This window comes from Leptopilina heterotoma, unplaced genomic scaffold (assembly GCF_015476425.1).
Source record: "Leptopilina heterotoma isolate Lh14 unplaced genomic scaffold, ASM1547642v1 Lhet_0, whole genome shotgun sequence".
NCBI classification, from domain to species: domain Eukaryota; kingdom Metazoa; phylum Arthropoda; class Insecta; order Hymenoptera; family Figitidae; genus Leptopilina; species Leptopilina heterotoma.
The window spans coordinates 1,486,692-1,508,145 of record NW_025110811.1 but is presented as its reverse complement, the minus strand read 5'-3'; the positions used below and the strand labels follow the sequence as shown (position 1 = coordinate 1,508,145).

The 21,454-nt window shown below is 24.8% G+C and overlaps 1 protein-coding gene across 8 annotated transcripts in view; it reads right to left on the bottom strand.

Annotated features, from left to right (window-relative positions):
• The window catches only part of LOC122509187 (rap guanine nucleotide exchange factor 6-like), a 256,566-nt gene that overhangs the window by 57,028 nt on the left and 178,084 nt on the right, over nt 1-21,454 (bottom strand). For all 8 annotated transcript variants that reach the window (XM_043623060.1, XM_043623386.1, XM_043623721.1 and 5 more), the window contains one exon: nt 7,329-7,404. In XM_043623060.1, the coding sequence (XP_043478995.1) occupies nt 7,329-7,404 (76 nt within the window). The remainder of the gene's footprint in view (nt 1-7,328; nt 7,405-21,454) is intronic.

Genomic DNA, 21,454 nt, shown 5'->3' with positions numbered 1-21,454 from the left:
TGGTAAAGAAGTTTTGTAAAGTACAAATAGGGGGCAGCATTTACTTACATCGGGAATCTTAATGGTTCGAATGGTTTTCTACTTTATCCGCTGTTGTGCCTTTCATTTGCTATAACTAACAACATTTTAAACACGATATTTTTAAAGTTAATTAATTTTAATAATTAATTTTATTTTTTTATATTTAATTATTTTTTAATAATAATTAATAATTTTTCACCTTTATATTTTTAGTAACTAACCCCATTTTTTACTATATTTTAATTAATTAATGTTAATAATTAATAATATACATTTTTAATTAATTAATTTTAATAATTAACAATATTCATTTTTATTAATAATTCATCAAAATTTCCACCTTTATGTTAATAAAAAATTCTCTTTTCTCTGAATTTTTTCCTATTCTGAAATAATAATTTCAATTCTAACTTTTTGTTAAATTCAATTATTTTCTAAATATTTATTAAAATGTTTTATATTTTTCTTCAAAAACAAGATTATTTTAAAAATATTTTAATAAAAGTCTCAAAAATTTTAAATAATAATTATTTTTAATACAATTTTTCAATTATTTACTTTCGGGAATTCAATTATCTTCAAAAACTTAAAATTAAAATTTTTTAAAAAACTAATTAAAATTTTAATTTAATTTTAATTTTTAAAAAAATTTTTTTTAATTTTTTTGTTAAATTCAATTATTTCCAAAACATTCTTTAAAATATTTTACATTTTTCTTCAAAAACACGATTTTTTAAAAAATATTTTAATAAAATTTTCCAAAATTTTAAATAATAATTATTTTTAATACAATTTCTCAATTATTTACTTTTCGGCATTCAATTATCTTCAAAAACTTTAAATGAAACTTTTTCAAAATTCCTAATTTTTTGTAAAATTCAATTATTTCTAAAATATTTTTTAAAATGGTTTACATTTTTCTTTAACAAAAAAACGGAATATTTAAAAAAAATTTTAATAAAATCCTAAATAATAAAATACTAAAATAGAAAATTTTAAATATAATTATTTTTACAATTTTTCAATTAATTACTTACGGGAAATCAATTATCTTCACAATTTTTTTTAATTAAACTTTTTCAAAAACCTAAGTTTTCCAAAATTCCAAAAATTTAATTACATAAAAATTCAATAATTTTGTTAAATAGAGATTTAAATACTTTTGCATTTCTTCCACTCGAGTTAAAATTTTTTTAAATTTCAAATTCAAACCTTTCTGAAATTCCATTTCTTTTTATAATTATAAACTGAAATTCTTCAAAATTTTTTTGTTTTCTAGAATTTTTCACACAAATTCTTCTCTAAATCAATTATTTTTAATAATTTTCAGAAAATTCTTTGAAATTTGAATTATTCAAAAATAAAAAAAAAGTTCACGCTTAAAATACAATTTAAAATTCAAATATTTTCAATTAAATTTTAAATAGTATTTTAAGAGTGAACTATTTTTTATTTCTGAATTAGTTCAATTCTCAAAGAACTTTCGGAAAATTATTAAAAATAATTGATTTAAAGAAGAACTTAGAATAAATATTCAAGAAAATAATTGAATTTTCGAATAGTTATAGTCGAAGTTTTTAGGTATAATTCAATTATGAAGTAAATCATTATTTTAAATCATTGAATTTTAATTAATTTTTAAAATTCAATTAAATTTCAAGACTGTTGAAAATTTAAATTTTTGATAATTTGAATTTTGAAAGAGTTTTAGTTGAAATTTCTGGAAACAATTAAATTTCAAAATTTAGAATAATTCAGTTTTTCAATTTTCAAAAAGTTTTAAATAAAATCTTTTAGAGAGTTTCTAAAAAACTGAATTTTGTTCTAAATTTCGAAATTTAATTGTTTCCAGAAATTTCAACTACAATTTTTTCAAAATTCATAATGATAAAAAATTTAAACTTTAAACCTTTTGAAATTTAATTGAAATTATTTTCCTCGAAATCGCAATTAGTTTGAATAATGTCCCGAAAAAGTTTTTCGAGAATTTAATCGTTAATATAAAAAAATTCAATTTTTTATAAAAATTTTAATTCTAACTCCTCGTTTTTTAAAATGTTTCTGTAATTAATTTTTTTAAGGCAAAATATTATTTAATTTAATTATTTATTTAATTTATTTCAAGAGCAGTTTTATAGGGAAAAAATTTTATTAAAAGTTATATTTTTCACACTTTGAAAATCAAAATATGTATTTTATATTGAAAAAAAAAAATAATACAAAGGAAGGCAACATTTACTGTTATATAAATTTGAAAACATAATGATGCACTAGGTATGTTAATTACGTTTATTTCTTGCATTTGAAACTGGCAAATAACAGTATAAGAGTGAGAAGAAGTTAGCAATTGAAAATACTGTTAGAAAAAACTAGAGCTTAGTCACATAGGTTACAATCTCACTGCGCGAGAGAAAATATCAAAACAATTTCATATTTATGCATTCTTTTCGCAAATTGGTTTTTCATACCATTTTTTAAATTACTTTTTATATTATCTTTTCATTAAAAAAATCTAAAAAAAAAATGAAAAAAATTAATTTAAAAAAAAGTTAAATAATAAGTTAGAATAATGGACGCATTTTAGCAATAAAACTTTTATGTATATTTTAAAACATAAAAGTTAGGTTACTAACGGAACATTTTCTTTCTCAATAAAAATGTCAATTTATTCAATTTATTTGTAAATTACAATTTAAGTATATATTTCGATCACTGAATTTTTACTTTTATTCGCAACAATAACAATAAAAAATGTTTAATTATTGAAATTGTCCCAATTTTTCTAAGGATATCAAATTAAGACAAAAAATAAATCAAAAGTGTTGCGCAGCAACAGTTTTGATTTATTTTTTGTCTCAATTTCATATCCTTAGAAAAACTGTGGTTTTCAAAAATTTTACTTTATAACAGGGTTATTAAAAAAATTTAATTTTGTTTTTCCCTGATTTCCAGACAAAATTTCTACATTTTTTCCTGACCCTAAAGAATATTCTGATTAAGAAGAATACTTTGATTCACTCCAAAAATTATAAGATACTCAAAAAAAAACGTCAAATTTTAAGTGAAATTCATTTTTTAACCAATTTTTATTAGAAAATTTTTCGAGAATTCAATTATTTAAATACAAAAATAGATAATTTAATAAATAATTGAATATTTCTTAAAATTTAATTCTTATGAAGAATTTTATCAAAATTTTAAAAAATAATTGAATTCTTATGGCATGGCGAATTTAAATAAAACTTTTATGAATAAATGCAATTTTCTATCATTTTATTTAAAATTATATAAAAAATAATTAAAATTCTGCGATAAGTTTTGTTCTTTCTGAAAATAATTGAATTCTTGCAAAGAATTTTATTTAAAAAATTTTTAAAGAATCGAATTCTTGTCAAGAATTTTATTTGTGAAAATAATTGATTTTCTCAGAATTTCTTAAAACATTTTGAACATACTTAAATTCCATCGAGAAATTTCATTAAAAAATTGAAAAAAATTTAAATACGACGAAGATTTTATTAAATTTTTTTAAAAATAATTGAATTCCTGTGAAAAATTTTATTTTTGAAAATAATTGAAATCCTGCGATGAGTTTTAATATTTATAAAAATAATTGAATTTTTGCAACGATTATTATTACAGTTTTAAAAAATAATTGAATTCCTGAGAAGAATTTTATTATTTATAAAAATAATTGAATTTTTGCAACGATTATTATTAAAATTTTAAAAAATAATTGAATTCTTGCGAGAAATTTTATAAAAATCTATTTAAATATTTGATTTTTTTCGAAAAATATTTGGAAAATACTTTTTTAAATAATTGAATTCCTGTGAGAATTGTTTGATTTATAAAAATACATAATTGAATGTTTGCGAAGAATTTTATAAAAATTTTTTTAAAATTATTCTATTATTAAAAATTTTTTTTAAAGAATTTAATTCTTGTGAAGAATTTTATTTGTAAAATTAATGGAATTCCAGAGAAAAATATTATTATTTATGAAAATAATTAATTTCTTGTGAAGAATTTTATTAAAATTTTTTTAAATAATTGATTTGCTTAGAATTTTTTAAAACTTTTTGAAAATAATTAAATTCCATTGAGAAATTTTATTAAGAAATTGAAAATAATTGAAATCTAACGAAGAATTATATTGATTTTTTTTTAAAAATTGAATTCCTGTGAAAATGTTTATTTTCGAAAAGAATTGAATTCTTGAAAAGAATTTTCTTAAAATTTCTTAAATAATTGAATTTCTTCAAAGAATTTTATTTTTTACGAAAATAATTGAATTGTTTCAAAAATTTTTACAAACATTTTTGACAATAATTGAATTCTCGAGAAGAATTTTATATTTTACGAAAATATTTGTATTCTATGATAAATTGTATTTAAATTTTTCAAATTTATAAAGTATTTTATCAAAATTTTTTTTAATAATTGAATTCTCGAGAAGAATTTTATTATTTCCGAAAATATTTGATTTCTCGCGAAGAATATTAATTCAAATTTTCTTAAATAATTGATTCTTTTAAAAATGTATTATTTACGAAAATAATTGAATTCTTAAGAAAAATTGTATTGAAAATAATTGAATTGTATAGAAAAATTTTATTAAAATTGCAATTTTATTAACTAAATCTTGTAAAGAATTTTGTCAAAATTTTTCTAAATAATAGAATTTTTAAAGAATTTTATTTAAACCTTTTCGAAATAATTGAATTTCTTCAGAACTATTTTTTTCAATTAATTCTCTGAATATATTTGAATTCTTTCGAGAAAATTCATTAAAAAATTAAAAATAATTGAATTGGTGCGAAGAAATTTATAAAAAAAATTCGCAGGTAATTGAATTCCTTTGAAATTTTTATTAAAATTAAAAATTTTGTTTAAATAATTGAATTCTTTTGGAAAATTTGATTAAAATAGTAGATATTAAAACTAATTTTATAAATAAGTTTTAATAAAAATTATCAAAATTTTGTCATCAATGGGGAAATATTAAAAAATATTTAAAGGGAATATTAAAAAAAAAAAAATAAACTTTTTGTTTTCTCACACTCTGAAAACATGACTCGAGAATGAAATGCGAATATATCGATTAACTGTCACGTCCAGCATATATCTCCGGCAAGTCATCTTGTCTGTATACAGCATTGTCTTTCACTTTGATGTAGTTGTGGTTGTACACAATATTGTATATAATAATAACACATATGCGTATACCTTCTATATAATAATAACTTTCTACACACACACATATACAATCTACGAATTTTCCACTTGGCACAAGAGACTTCATTAAGTTTATTAATATAATATCTATATAAAGTAAAATGGGTTCCTAAGTGCGTTCAAAAATAAAGACCAAAATATCTTGACATAATTCCTCTATAATACACGCATTTTGACATCGCTCATTATTATACTTGCGTGTATAAATAAATAATTAAAAACAAACACGAAAGTTTATCGTCTTATCATTAAAAATCGACATTGTATGTATATATATATATATAGTTGTTTCTTACGTGTCACGATTGATTAATTAATTTTATAATTATAACAAGCCTATAGGTATACTACGTTTTAGTTTTTCTACGCCGTGAAAATTTGCGTGAACTTTTTTGATTAATGTTTCTTTTTTTATTTTTAAAATAGAATTCTCATTACTCATAAGAAAAGGGTTTATTTTTAGTTGAACTCTTTAATTTCCCTCCTTGATTCAAATGAACTGTTTATAATTAAATACCAAATTAAATATTCCTTTGTATTAAATTTTAGTTTAAATAGATTCTTTTTACTTTAAATAAACGTTAATTTCAACCAAATAAATATTTATTTAAAATAAAAAAAACCTAAATTTAGAATAATTATTCTCAAAGATTTTAATAAAATTCTTAAAAACAAAAATTTTAATTTATTCTTTAATAAATTTTAATAAAAATTCTTTCAAAAGTATCAATTATTTTCGAAAAATTTTTCGAAATTCAATTATTTTCGATATCTACTTATTTAATAAAAAATTTCTCAGGAGAAATTCAATTATTTAAAAACAATTTTTATAAAATTCTTTGCAAACATTCAATTATTTTCATAAATAATAAAATTTCCATAGGAATTCATTTATTTAAAAGTTTAAAACACAATTTTCATAAAATTTTTCAAAAAATATCAATTATTTTAAAATTTAAGGGCATTTGAAACTTGATGACGTCACACATGCTTTGCACAAACTGAAACGTCATCAAGGTTCAAATGCCCTTAAAAGATTTTTTATAAAATTCTTCACGAGAATTCAATTATTTTTATAAATAACAAAAATTCTATTCAGGGACTCAATTATTTTCAAAAAAATTTTAATAAAATTTGTTGCAAGAATTCAATTATTTTTATAAATAATGAAATTTACATAGGAATTCAATTATTTAAAAATTTATTAAATCACAATTTTCATAAAATTTTTCGAAAAAATCATTACAAAATTATTCGCAAGAATTAAATTATTTTTACAAATAATCAAATTCTTCTCTGGGAATCTATTTTTTTTTAAAATTTTAATGAAATTTTTCGTAATAAATTAGGCATAAAATTTCCAAAGGAATTTAATCATTTAATATATTTATTTTAATTTAATTTCAATAATTTGTAATATTAATTTAAATTACTTCCTTGAATAATGCAATTATTAATAAAAATTTTATTAAATTTTTTCAAAATAATTCAAGTACTTAAAAAAATTTTGATAAAGTCCTTTATAAGAATTCAATTTTTATTCAATTATTCAATAAATTATTTATTTTTATATTTAAGTAATTGAATTCTCCAATAAGTTTCTAATATAAGAATTGATTTAAAATTGAATTTCAGTTAAAATTCTAAATAATTGAATATTAGTAGCGCTATGGGTGTGAATTTTTAGAAGTAATTAAATTTCAAAAGATTTTTAAATTGAAATCTTTGAAAATTTTATTGTTGTAAAACTTTAATGATATTTTAATTTTTAATAAAATGATTAAAGTTTTGATTAATTTTATTTAGAAATTTCGCCAAAAAATGATTGAATTTTGGAATTAGTTCTAATTTTTAGAAATAGTTAAATTTTATCTTTTTTTAAATTAATTATCGAATAAAAAGCCTGTAAATAATTACAGATAATAATTTATTTAAATTTTCTATTTATTCAATTATTTATGTTCATTTAATTATAGGATTTATATTTATTTATAATATTTAAATTATAAATAATTTTAATTCTATGAAAAAGCAAAACTTTGAATGATAAATTTTGTTATGCTACTCACCACAATCATCTCGGAGGGCTCCAGAACGAAACATTCATTAGGTCTTCTTGCACTGCCACCCGTCCGTTTTCCAAAACTGAAAATACAAAAAAAAATTAGGTTAAAAAAATATTTTTTAATTTACAAATAAATTAAATAACTTCATAGAATTTAGTACAGTTACAGCTGTACTTGCATTTTTAAAAATAACGTTATTCAATACAAATAATATATTATTATATCTTAAAGTAATTTTTCATTCTCATTCTCTAAAAAAAAAATGGAAAATAACTATTAGTAAAATCTTGGCTGACATTTTGCTTCGGCAATTAAAATTTAATTTTGCTAAATAAATTAATATTTAAAATCTTAGTTGAAAAAAATAGTACCATTATAGTGACTGTTTTAACAAAATAAGTGAAATAAAACTATATTTATTAATGAAAGTAAAAAATAAAAAGACATATTGCTAATAATTGAATCAACGACTGACCTTTTACTATCTTAGCTATTTTTAGCTAATTAAAATTTAGAAAGTATTCTTTTTTATCCCATATTTATTTCCAAAATTCTCACAAAGTAGAAACTAATTATTATCAATATAGTCTTAAGGGACTAGTTAATAATTTTTTCAAGAATCCACATATATTAATTTTAATTATAAAGTTTTTAGAGTGAAAACTAAAGTTTCGTAAGTGAACACTGGAAATTGGAGTATTACTACTGCGGGCGGGATGAAATTAGAGAGGGTGTCTCCCTGCCAAGGATATAAACGCTATTTAAAGTTTGGGTTCTCGCACTTAGGACTAAATCCCGTTAATGGAGCACCCACCAGAACCAAAAGCTTATAATTCGCCTTATTCGCAAATGCAAAATTCTCTCTTCAAATTCTCTTATGTCTCAGCTCCTTTCTGATCCAGGCGAAGCTTTTTTTTCAAATTTATGGAAAAATGACTTCTTTTTAGAGATTTTCTCCGAAATTCAATTATTTTGAAAAATTTTAATAAAATGCTTGTCAAAATTTCAATTATTTTCAAAAATCTTCCTCAATTCAATGATTTTCAATATCTACTATATTTTAAAATCAAATTATCCAAAAGAATTCAATTATTTTCAAAAATTTTAATAAAATTCTTCGAAATATTCAATTTTTATAAATAATGAAATTTCACAAATCAATTCTTATTAGAAAATTCAACGAGAATTCAATTATTTAAATATAAAAATAAATAACTTTTGAATAATTGAATATTTCTTAGTATTGAATTTTCATAAAGAATTTTATCACAATTTCTTAAAATAATTTAATTCAGAATTTCAATTATTTTTAGTACCTTCTTCTTCTTGAAAAAAATTTTAATATTTACAAAAATTTTATTAAAATTCTTCGCAAGAATTCAATTATTTTCCTAAATAATAAAATTTTTCACAGGAATTCAAAAACTTTTTAATAAAATTCTTGGCATAATTTTTACTATTTTAATCAAATTGTCGAAAAGAATTCAATTATTTAAAAAAGTTTTAATAAAATTCTACGCAAACATTTAATTATTTTCATAAGAAATAAAATTCTTTTTAAGAATTCAATTATATTCGAATAAATACCTAATCGTAGAATTTCAATTATTTTTAGTACCATTTTAATTAAATTAGTAAAAATAATTGAATTATTTCTTTAAATTTTCATAAAATTCTTGAAAAAAATTTAAATATTTACAAAAATTTTATTAAAATTCTTCGCAAGAATTCAATTATTTACTGATTTTTTTTATAAATTTCTTCTAAATAACTCAATTATTTTCAAAAATAATAAAATTTTTACAATAATTCAATTATTTTCGTAAATAAAATTCTTTTTAGGAATTCAATTATTTTCATAAATAATAAAACTTAATGCTACATTTCAATTATTTTTTAATAAAATTTTTATAGAATTCTTCGAAAAGTGTAATTATTCATAAAACTTTTATTAAAATTCGAAAGAATTCAATTATTTAAAAATTTGTCGATAAAATTCTTTACGAGAATACAATTGTTCAATAAAAATTTTTTTTTATTTCAATAATTGAGTTCTACTAGAATTTTCTAATAAAAATTGTTTTAAAAAATGAATTTTACGTAAAATTTAAGAAATAATTGAATTTTGAAAACGTTTTAAATTAAAATCTTTGAAAACTTGGATTTTTTAAAATTTTTATTACTTCTAAAATAATTGAATTCTTGTGATGAATATTGTTATTTATGAAAATAATTGAAATTGAATTTCACTTAAAATTTTAAATTAAAATTGAATATTAAAATCATTATAGCGTAAATTTTTAGAAATAATTTAATTTTGAAAAGTTTTCATACTAAAATCTTTAAAAATTTGAATTTTTAATACTTTTAACTAACAATTCTGTAGAAAAATTAATTTTTTTTAAAAAGTTTTTTTCTAATTTTACTTGAAATTATTTTTTTGATGTTTTTATTTTCTAATATATATTTAATAATTGAAGAATTACCAAATAATTGAAATTTTGTAAAATAGAATTATAAACAAATAAATATGAAAATTCTCAAGAAACTTTTTCAAAAATAATTAAAAAAATAATGGATTTATAGAAGAATTTTCGTTACAAGCACTAAAAAAAAACTAATTTTGGAGAAATTTGCAAATTATTGCAGAAATTCAATGATTTTCAAGAATAATAAAATTCTTCGCAGAAATTTAATGAATAACAATAAAATTCTTTTTAGGAATTCAATTATTTTCATAAATAATAAAACTCACCGCAGAATTTCAATTATTTAAATACAATTTTAATCAAATTTCTCGAAAAATGTAATAATTATTCTTAAAAATTTTATTAAAATTCGCCAGAAGAATTCAATAGTTGATAAAATTTTTTATGAGAATTTTATTTTGAAGAAACATTCAATTATTCAATAAATTATTTATTTGTATTTCATTTGTATTTAAATAATTGAATTCTAGTAGAATTTTCTGATAAAAATTGATTTAGAGATGAATTTCAGTTAAAATTTTAGATAATAATAATTATAAATATTAAAAGCAATATAGCGTGATTTTTTTAGAAATAATTGAATTTTGAAAAAGTTTAATTGAATTTTTTTATATTATTTGAAGTTTTTATTTTCTAATAAATATTTCATTGAAAAATTTACGAATAAGTGAAATTTCGTAAAATTGAATATTGTAAAGAAATGAGAATTTGAAAATTGTCAAAGAACTTTTTCGAAAATTTAAAAAAATAATCGAAGAATTTTAGTTAAAAATTCTTGAAAATAATAATTGAATTGAAATGATGAAAATAATTCTGAAGAAGTACAATATTCTTATAGTAATGATTTTATCACTCGGTTGTCTTTAATTATTATAAAACATGAAGAAACCGATCACTCCGAGTTGAAGAATCGGAGTTATCGATTTCTTCATGTTTTATAGTTATAAAAAAAATTTTTTATTTTTTAGTAAAATGTTTTCTTATTTGACTCAAACTGGTTGTATTTTTGCCAGTTTGGTCCGTAAATGATTCGTAATTTTTCATTTTTGGTTTTTAAAATCCGTATTTTTAAATACTTTCACTGGTTCGAACCCTTAAAATTTTCTTTTAGATGAAGAATATAGAAGAAAGGAGAAAATCTCTTTATTCAACCCCAATGATTGGCTTAACATTAACTTCTTAAAAAAAAGAAGAAAGAAGTTTCTTAAATGCAGTGATTTGCCATCTTTCATTACCCCCCACATAATCTTAATCGTATTATCCAAGTCGACGCCTTGTCTGAGTCGATAATCAAAATCTGCTTGAAAATATCACGACGCACCCTAAAGCATTTCCCCAAGTGACATTTATTAGACCAAATGGGATTAGAAGACGCCACGACTAGCCACGTGTCTCCTACTATATGTCGAAATAAATTTCTCGCAAAGTCTTACAGTCTACCTTATAAGCATTTAAGTAGATGTACGTCCGCACGCATTAAAGAAATCATACGTGAAAGACATAGACGTGTCAGGGATTGTGGTGTGTGCCAAGAATCGAAGAAGAATCACAGAGAGCATACATATAGGGTCAACAGCCTCCTCTCTCCTTTTTTTTCCCCTCTTTCCTTCAACCAACCATCTCGGACTTTCAATTGAATATCTCCACTTCATTCAAAACCCGACTTTACTACATACACCAAGAATGGATAATCTTCTTGTATATCCAGAAAGCAAGAAGAGATTCCAATGATGATAAATTTTTATTTTCCCAGTATTTAACTCTACTTTCATGCTTGCTTTCATGCGAGCTTTCATGTTTACAATATTATTTTCTAAATTGGGAACAGGTCCTCAAGAAGTTTATATAAAATTCTTTTTTCGAAAAAAAAGTCTACACAAAAAAAAGTCAAGTATATAAAATTCTTGAGAGGACTCAATTATTTTGTCAGCGGTAGTAAATAAAAAAGAAGTCTTTTAAGGAGTAAATGATTCCAATTAGCGTCGGGGAGAATGTTTATTTGATTATACATTCCCTCTCAGTTTCTAATTTTGTAAGGGGGATAAATTTATACAAAGTGTCTGGTTTGTATCTCGTTTGAAATCTGGTTTTGGTTCATCAGTTTGGAAACATCAACTTTTATACTTTAAACAAGTGATTCATATCAATTTTCAGTTTCAGCCCAATAACAAGTATAAACTTGTTTTTTAAATTAGCACTGCACTGTGTGTACCAATCATACAGATCGTTTAAAAAAATGTTCCTTATCCCAAAAGCTACCTTCAGATTCTATCAAAGGCTCAAGACGTACCTGCAATCAACCTACAATAAAAAAAAAATGTTCCCTAACCTGTGGCAACCCTGAACATAATTACTTTTAGAAATAGTATTTATTCTAACTCATATAGTTTTCATTAATTTTATTTACTATTCTCTTATTACTGCATACAATTATTATTTTATATATTATCTAAATTGTGTATAAACATACAACTTGATCACTAATGACAAAGTCCACACTAAGTGGCATCTAATGGAATCACGAAATGTTTCATCAAACAGAGTGGACTACCTGGCAAAATAGGTCGGATAATTTCACTAAGTGGATGCGAAAGCTCTTGCGTGGTTTGTAACAATAATGGTAACTTGACTCTGGTAAACACTAGCGCGCCTTTCAGCATAAAAGAAAATAGTTGCGCTTCTAAGATATCCGATCAAATTGTTCGCCTCCCAGGAAAAGTGAAATCATTCTATCCATACAAACGAGAGAATCAAAGTCCCATCCGACAATTGCAGTCAATTAGACTCGAATCAAATAATTCCAAATCAATCACAACTTTCACCAGACACTATCACTTCAAAAATCATTAAATCATTATTATTAAAATCATTTCGAAAAGGGTTCACCCTTTTCGAAATGAACTGATTTTCATGATAACAAGAAGCAATTTCCTGTTTGGTAGGGAAAATATTTTTCACCCCCTTTTTTTCTCTTCGAAACAAGAGAGAAAATAAGATTATTCAAATTTTTATTTGTTGGATTTCAAATCGAGAAGTAGCGTTACTAAATCAAATCATGGCAAGCACCATGTCGAATGGCATGAAAGGTCGACTCCACGATGCGTGTCGACATTAATCTGAAGAGATGCACGTCGATAAACGGGTATTTTATGGTGATAATGGCCGCGTCGTCAAACTGAATATGCGTTGTGTAGATATTATAGAAACTTAAAATTTGCGCGCACAAATGGTATAAAACTTTTTCGACTGTATAATACACCTCGGAACATTATCAACGCATTCCACGCGTTTGTTGGTATACCCCCAGTGACAATCCTATTGTTTACGATCGATTCAACTCGATTGAACAGACAGATGTTCTGTGGCTCGTATATATGTATATAAATATATAGGAAGTTAAATGTGCACGGGTCCAAAACCACTCCTCGATTTTGCCATCAAAATACTCAGTCGTCGCTCCCAGTCGATTTCATAATATAAAAGCCCCCCCTCTTTCCGCACTGAAAACGAATCGACCATTACAATTCATCCACCTCTATATTCCTTTTTCACTATATGATGAAAATTCAGAAGCAATAATAATGGTATTGTTAAAAATTAGAAATTACTAAACCTTTCGATTGTACCATAATTTCTAGTTTCTGAAAATGGAATTTGAATTCTATAATAGTGGCTAGAATCTCCAAATAAATTATATTCAGTAAGAATAGTTGGAGAACAAAATGAAGTTCAGAATAATGGAAAGTACGGAACACAATACAGAAAAGGGAATGAATACGCTAAAAATGGACAAAAGTACTGCAAATGGTAGTTCTTAAATATTTCATTATTTATCCTTAATTATTAATTCTATTACTGAATTTAGATTTCAGACATAAATTATTTTTAAAGAATGTAGTGAATGTAAAGAATGTGTTTTCCCATGAAGGGAAAAACGATCTGTATACAAATTACAAATCGGATAAAAAATCATTATGATTTTTATGTTCAGCTTCATTGTGTATGCTTTGCGTTCATTATTTCGAACGCAAACTAAACAAATAACTGTAAGTGTCCCGTTGTTGATAAGAGTGAAAACTATAATAAAAGTGCACTTTTTTTGGATTATAACTAATTCACTAGATGTAGATCAGGTTTCATTGGTTGGAAAAGTCAGGTTCTCAACTTCCCGCTATGAGATGTAATCAATGGATGAGGGAGATTAAGAACGAAAAAAATGGACAATAGATATAATTTGAATACAGACGTGCGTAAAAAAATTGTGGCTATCTCAAGATTTACTCAAGGCTCAAGACTTGTTTGAAGCTAAAAAAAATCGTCTAAGAGTTATAAGATTGGCATGAGACTTAAGGACTCGCTCAAGATTTAAGGCTCTAAAGCTCAAGACTTGTTTGAAGCTATAAAAACTCGTGTCCCGCAGTGGAAAAGGAAAAAATGGAAAAGTCTATAGCTAACTATGGCCAAATGCCATAGTTAGCTAGACTTTTCCATCTTTCCTTTTCCACAAACCTTTACAATAAAAAAAAACTCTGAGATATATTATGAAACAATGGCCAATAACTAAAATACGATTGCTTATGATTGTTTCCCATATAGTGCAAAATAATATGTATCACTGCTAAAATTTAGCAAACTATAACCGAAGACAAAAATACCTTAAGTATGAAAAATTTACTATTTTCGATGGCCAAAATCTTCAAATTCATGGAAAAGAACAAGAATATTTTTAAACACAACAGTTTTTTTTATTTTTAGCCAAATCCAAAGTACAGCAAACCATGGACTAAGGCAAAAATTTTTTTTTAAATAATTGAATTCCTAATAAGAATTTTCATAAAATTTTTAAGAATAATTGCATTTTTCAAAAAAGTCATTTAAAATTGTATTAAAAATAATTAAAATCCTACGATGAGTTTTACTATTTATGAAAATAATTGAATTCTTATAACAAATTTTTTTTAAGATTATAGAATTTTCCTATTAAGATTTTTTAAGAATAATGGAATTCCTGAGAAGAGTTTTATTATTTATAAACATTAATTGAATTCTTGCGAAGAATTAAATGAAATACTTTTTAAATAATTGAATTCTTTGATGAAATTTGATTAAAATAGTAGATATTGAGATTGAAAATAATTGAATTTTACCGAAAATTTATATTATTTAAGAAAATAATTGAATTCTTACGAAAATTTTTCTTAAAATTTTTAAAAATAATTAAATCGTTGGAAGAATTCAATTATTTTCATAAATAATAAAATTTATCGCAAAATATCAATTATTTTTAATATAATTTTAAATAAAATCCTCAAAAAAAGTTTTTTTTTATAATTTACTTTAAATTTTTTAAAATTTATTTAAAATTCTTGCGATGAATTCAATTATTTTTATAAATAATAAAATTCCTTGCAAGAATTCAATTATTTTTATAAATAATAAAATTCTCTTTTACGAATTCAATTATTTTTATAAATAATAAAATTTATCGCAGAATTTCAATTATTTTTAATACAATTTTAAATAAAATCCTCAAAAAAAGGTTTTTTTATAATTTATTTTAAATTTTTAAAAAATTTATTTAAAATTCTTGCGATGGATTCAATTATTTTTAAAAATAATAAAATTCTTTGCAAGAATACAATTATTTTTATAAATAATAAAATTCATCGCAGGAATTCAATTATTTTTATAAATAATAAAATTCATCGCAGGAATTCAATTATTTTTTAAATTTTAACAATAATCGTTGCAAGAATTCAATAATTTTAAAAAAAAATTAATAAAATTCTTCGTAGAAATTGAATTCATTTTGTAAATTTTTCGAAATATTTTCTACATTTACTATTTGAATAAAATTTTCTAAAATAAATAAAAATAATAATTATTAAAAAAAAAAGATTTTAATTTGATTTTTTTCATAAATAATTAAATTTCCAACGAATCACAATTATTTAAAACACAATATTTAAAAAATTTTCGAAAAAATCAATTATTTAAAAAGATTTTTTTAAAAATTCTTCCCAAAAATTCAATTATTTTTATAAATATGTAATAACATTCTTTTCACGAATTCAAATATTTTGAGAAATATTAATAAAATTAGTTGCAAGAATTTAATTATTTTTATAAATAATAAAATTTTTTTTAACCAATTCAATTATTTTTATAAATAATATAATTCTTCTTACGAATTTAATTATTTTTATATATTATAAAATTTTCTTTACGAATTCAATTATTCTTACAAATAATAAAATTCTTCTTACAAATTCAATTATTTTGAGAAATTTTATGAAAATTTTGTTACAAGAATTCAATTATTTTGATAAATATTCAAATTCATAGCAGGATTTCAATTATTTTTAATACAATTTTAAATTAATTGCGCGAAAAATGCTTCTATTCTTAAAAATGTTAACAAAATTCTTTGAAAGAATTCTATTATTTTAATAAATATTAATGAAATTCTTTATAATAATTGAATTGCTTTCAATATAATTTTAATAAAATTTTTTGCAAGAATTGAATTATTTTCATAAACAATATACAATTTCTAAAGAAATTCAATTATTTAAAGCACAATTTTCATAACATTTTCTGAATAAAATCTTCCCTTTAAAAAGATTTTTTTTAAATTCTTCTCAAAAATGCAATTATTTTAAAAACTTTATTAAACTTCAGTGACAAAAATTCAATTATTTTCATAAATAATAAATCTCATCACACGATTTCAATTATTTTTAATATAATTTTAAATTAATTCCGCTAAAAACGCAATTATTCTTAAAAATTTGAATAAAATTCTTCAAAAGAATTCAATTATTTTTATAAATAATATAATTCTTTTCCAGGGATTCAATTATTTTTGGAAATTTTAGTAAAATTTCTTATAATAAGAATTCAATTATTTTGTGGCCATTAGTCGCCTTCCGGTCTCTGCGCAGTTTACAAATTTTCTTCTTCTGCGCACAATCCAACAGCTGTCAGTTGCGCAGAATAGCCAAATTTGTCTACTGCGCAGAAAGTTCAAACCGAAACTCCACCTTTTACAAGCCGTATTATTTTTCCCTCACTTTGCATAACAAACAACTTCATCATTTGGTTCTGAGAATTGGCCTGATTTTTCGAAGTCAAACAAATAAAATAAAACTTTTTTTGAAAAAGAAGAATAAGAAGAAGAAGAAGAAGAACTTTATACTAATACTCTGAATAGAAATCACGAAACCTGGTTTCAAATAAACTTTTTTTATTTTTTTTTTTTTTTTTTATTTATTTCTCCATTGTACACTTTACATAAGTTTTACAATATACTTTCCCGCAATACTTAAATTTAAAATATCTTATAAATAGTAGTATTAATTCTCTATACATTAAATCACATCAGTTATATTTAACTTCATTTAACAAATCATTTCTTAATTATAAATTACAACATGTAGTCTTTGATTTTTCTACAAATTCTTTCGCGTACTCGATGAGGACGAGATTCGGCTCTCCACTCAAAGTTCTTAATAACAAATCTTCAAACTGAGTCCCTGTTTTCCCTTTAGCCCACCTTACTACACCATCTACCCATTTCTTACTTAAGATTTCCCTTGCTTTTCCACAATTCCAGATATGAAAAATATTTTCCTCCTCAACCTCACATAATCTGCACATGGTATCCAGAAACCCTTTATTACCCGCCTTCCCCACATTTCCACACCTTAGTCGAGCCCATTGTTCTTTTATTTCGCCTTTAATTTTTTTATCTTCCCAATACTTTTCCCTACCTGGTGCCTTTTTTAAGATTTTGTATTCCTTGCAGTATTTTGAATCCCTGATTCTACCCCAATCGTTTTGAATTTCCTGATCTAGTGTAATTCGTACTCCGTTCATCAATTTATTTTTAACTTTATCATCTTGTCCTCCTTCCCATAGCCATTTTAATGTTTCTCCATCTCCAACATCCTGGCAAATTTTCTGCAATGATTTTCCCAAATTTGAAGGGTTTGCATTAATTATCCCCCTTAACTCCTCTCTTAGACAAATTTTTGGCCATCTTTCCTCTCCCATTTTGACAATTGTCATTAGATAATTAATTGCTCTCTTTCTTGCCTCGATTTCAATTCTATGTCTGCCTGCTTCCATCCTCCATATGTAGTCTGGAGTTGTGACATTAATACCCATTGCCATCTTGACGAATCTTCCTTGTAATTTTTCTATTTCTTCCCTCCTTTTCCACCCCCAAATCTCTACCCCGTACAATCCTCCTGCCTTCACTAAAGTATCCATTAAATACAATCGCTTCCCTAAATTATTAATTCTAGCCCTTTTTAGTATTCCCCATGCTGAGTTTGTTGCCATTCTTGCTTTTCCCGCCAATTTTTGGACATGTTTTGAGTACGAATTCTTTGTGGAAAACCAAAATCCTAAATATTTATATTCGTTAACAACTTCAAGTGCTTTACCCTCTATTTCCCATTTATCCGCTTGCCGTCTTCTACCCCCATTTCTGAACACCATTACTTTAGACTTATCTGCATTTACCTCCAGTCTGTTTTTACTTACATATTTTTCGAGTTTTTTCAGCATTTCCTTCAGTCCCTCCGCCCAGTCTGCTACTAAAGCCAAGTCGTCAGCAAATTTTAGCACGAATATTTTCTTTTTCCCTATGACCGTTCCCCCTATATTTTCTTTTTCCCATATTTCGTCCATATCTTGAATGAATATATTAAAAAGTAGTGGACTAAGTGGACACCCTTGTCTGACCCCTCTAATTGTAACAAAATGCTCTGTTAACCCCTCTCCAGTAATGACCTCATTAAGTGTTTTGCTATAAATTGCTTCAATCATTTTGAACATTCTTCCTCTTATACCCAATTTCCATATTTTGTTCAATAATATACGCCGGTCCACTGTGTCGAAGGCTTTCCTCAAATCTATAAAGGCTACATGTAATTTTCCCTCTTTACTTTTCAGCTTATTGTTAATTAACGAATTTAAAACCCAGATGTGATCACGCGTGGCTCTTTTCCTTCTAAATCCTCCTTGACTTTCCTCGAATTTTCCTTTCTTTTCCATCCAAGTTCTTAACCTCTCATCCAAAACAGCAGCTAGAATTTTATACCCCACATCCAGCAATGATACACCTCTGTAATTTCCCGTTACATGCTCTTCTCCCTCTTTGTGAATAGGGAATATTCTTGCTTTTTCCCAGCCAGGTCCCAGCACCCCATCTTTCCACATTCCATTTAATACTCTATGGACCTCTTTGGCCCAAACTTCCGGTAATCCTTTAATAAAATCAATAGAAACTCCATCTTCTCCTGCTGCTTTTCCCTTTTTTAGCCTATTAACGACCTTACCTAGCTCTTCGAATTCGATGTCCTCATTTAGCTTGATGTCCCATTCATCCTCCTCTGCATCAAACCCCTCGATGTTTTCTGAAGGTAATTCTGAAGTTGAAGTTTGAATATCTTCTTCTTCTTCTTGCTCACCCTGAAAATTCTCCTTTTCCCCTTCCATTGGTGTATTTTCTGAATTCTGATCTTTCCCACCTAGGAGTTTCATAAAATGTTTTTTCCAATCCTCTTTTTTGATGCCCATACCTTTACATTTTCTCCTCGGCCTGAAACCATTCAATGATTGCCAAAACTCACTCATATTTTTACTTTTGATTACCCTTTCCCATTTTTCCTCTTTTTCTTGCTGTTTCTTATTTCTTCGCCATTCCCTTAACCTTTTCCTACTTTCTTTAAACTCTTCCCTTTCTTTAACCCCCTTCTTTTTCAAGTAAGCTTTCAAGCATTTAAAAGCCTCTTTTTTCAGCTTCTGTTCCTCTTCATTCCTCTTTCTACCCTGATTTCTCCCTCCCCTCTTTATTTTTCTAATCATTCCTACCTGCTCTGCAGCTAATTTAATTGCTCGATTAACTTCATTCCATGCATTTGACCATTCCCCTTCATTAACTATTACTTTTTGTTCCCACAACTTCTCTAATGCCTCTCTGTACTCTTGCGTCTTTTTGTTGTCCCATACCAATCGATCTTCCTGATTCTCGCAATCTGTGTTTACCGTGTGTTTATCGTTACCCTTCATTATACCCTTCTGTCTTCGCTTACTTTTAACTTGCAATTTAAATGTCACTGGAAAATGATCTGACTCTATCCTTGGTAGTATTTTGATTTCTTTCACCTGAGAATCGCCAATTCCATCAGACTCAATTATTAAGTCAAGGACCGAACCTCCTTCCTCCCCTACACGCGTCAGTTTTCCTTGAGTGTCTCCGTTTATTCTTCCATTAAGAACCCTTAACCCCATTTCCTCACAAAACCTTAATAATTTAACTCCTTCACCGTTTACAGTTCTATCCTCTGATGTACGCACTCTATAATAATTTTTACTTGGAGCCTCTTCATCTATTTCGCTCCCCCCGAGTTCCTCTCCTATCCTGGAATTCAAATCCCCTAAGATTATCAATCCCTCCCCTTTGTCTTGAAAACTGTCTAATACTGGTCTCAAACTATCTACAACCTTGGACGTTCCGACATTATTGTAAACTGTGATCATGTTAACAGTATTACCCCACTCACCAAATTCATGCGCTTTTATTACAATTCCATACTCCCATTCTTCCAAACTCACAGCTTTGCATGCATTCTTTTTTATTCCCACCAACTGACCCCCTTTTGCCCTCCCTTTATTGTTAGTTTTAACAGCACATTTCGTTTCCCATATATAATCTACATCTAAAATTTTTAAAAAGGATTCATTTTTCTCCTCGGTGATCCAGGTTTCTTGTAAAATGACGATGTCGAATTGTTTTAAAAAGTCCCAAGTCTCTAATATCTTCATACCTCCGGCGATGTTCCAGACCACTCCGTTAATCGAATCTGTTATTATTTTCGAAGCGCCTCCCCTCCTGGTTACGAAACCCCTCGATTACACCTTTTTCTTCATTCCAGGTGAATTCTCTGTCATTAATTGTCCACTTCATATACGAAAATTTGCTTACAGCTCCCACTTCACTCGCTAACATGACTTCCTCCTTAATTCGATTTTGTATCTCCTGTTCTCTCCAAGTCAAGTCGTCCTCTATTGTTATCTTCGTGTTTCGCAACTTATACTTATTCTCCATTAATCTTCGCTTTGTTATCCACGAATTAAGCGTGATCAGTGACCCTCCCGCTACATGCCTTAAATTTTTAATCTCAATATTTACACCTGTCAGGTCAAACAACACTGATCTTATTTGTTCTCCTAAATGTTTCCCTCTTGAGCGAAATCCTCTTACCATGATACAATTCTTTCTTGATTTCCTTTCCTTCATTTCCCACTCTAATTCACTACTACTAATCATTGATAAAACTTTTACACCCATTGCATCTTTATTCAGCACTTTCAAATCACTTACTTCTATATTCGTGTCCACTGTGTCATTATTATTATTATCATCCTCACATTCCTCTTTATCGTTTGAGATATTCCTTGAAGCAACAATTATTGGCTCACGATAATCCTGTGTCACATCAACTGTGTTCCTTAAAATCCCTTGTTCTTTAATTCGCGCAGACATCGTTGCTAACTCTTCTTTCAATGATTCTATTTCTTTCTGATATTCTTTCTCTCGCTCCCTAGCTTTAACTAATGCGGATTCCA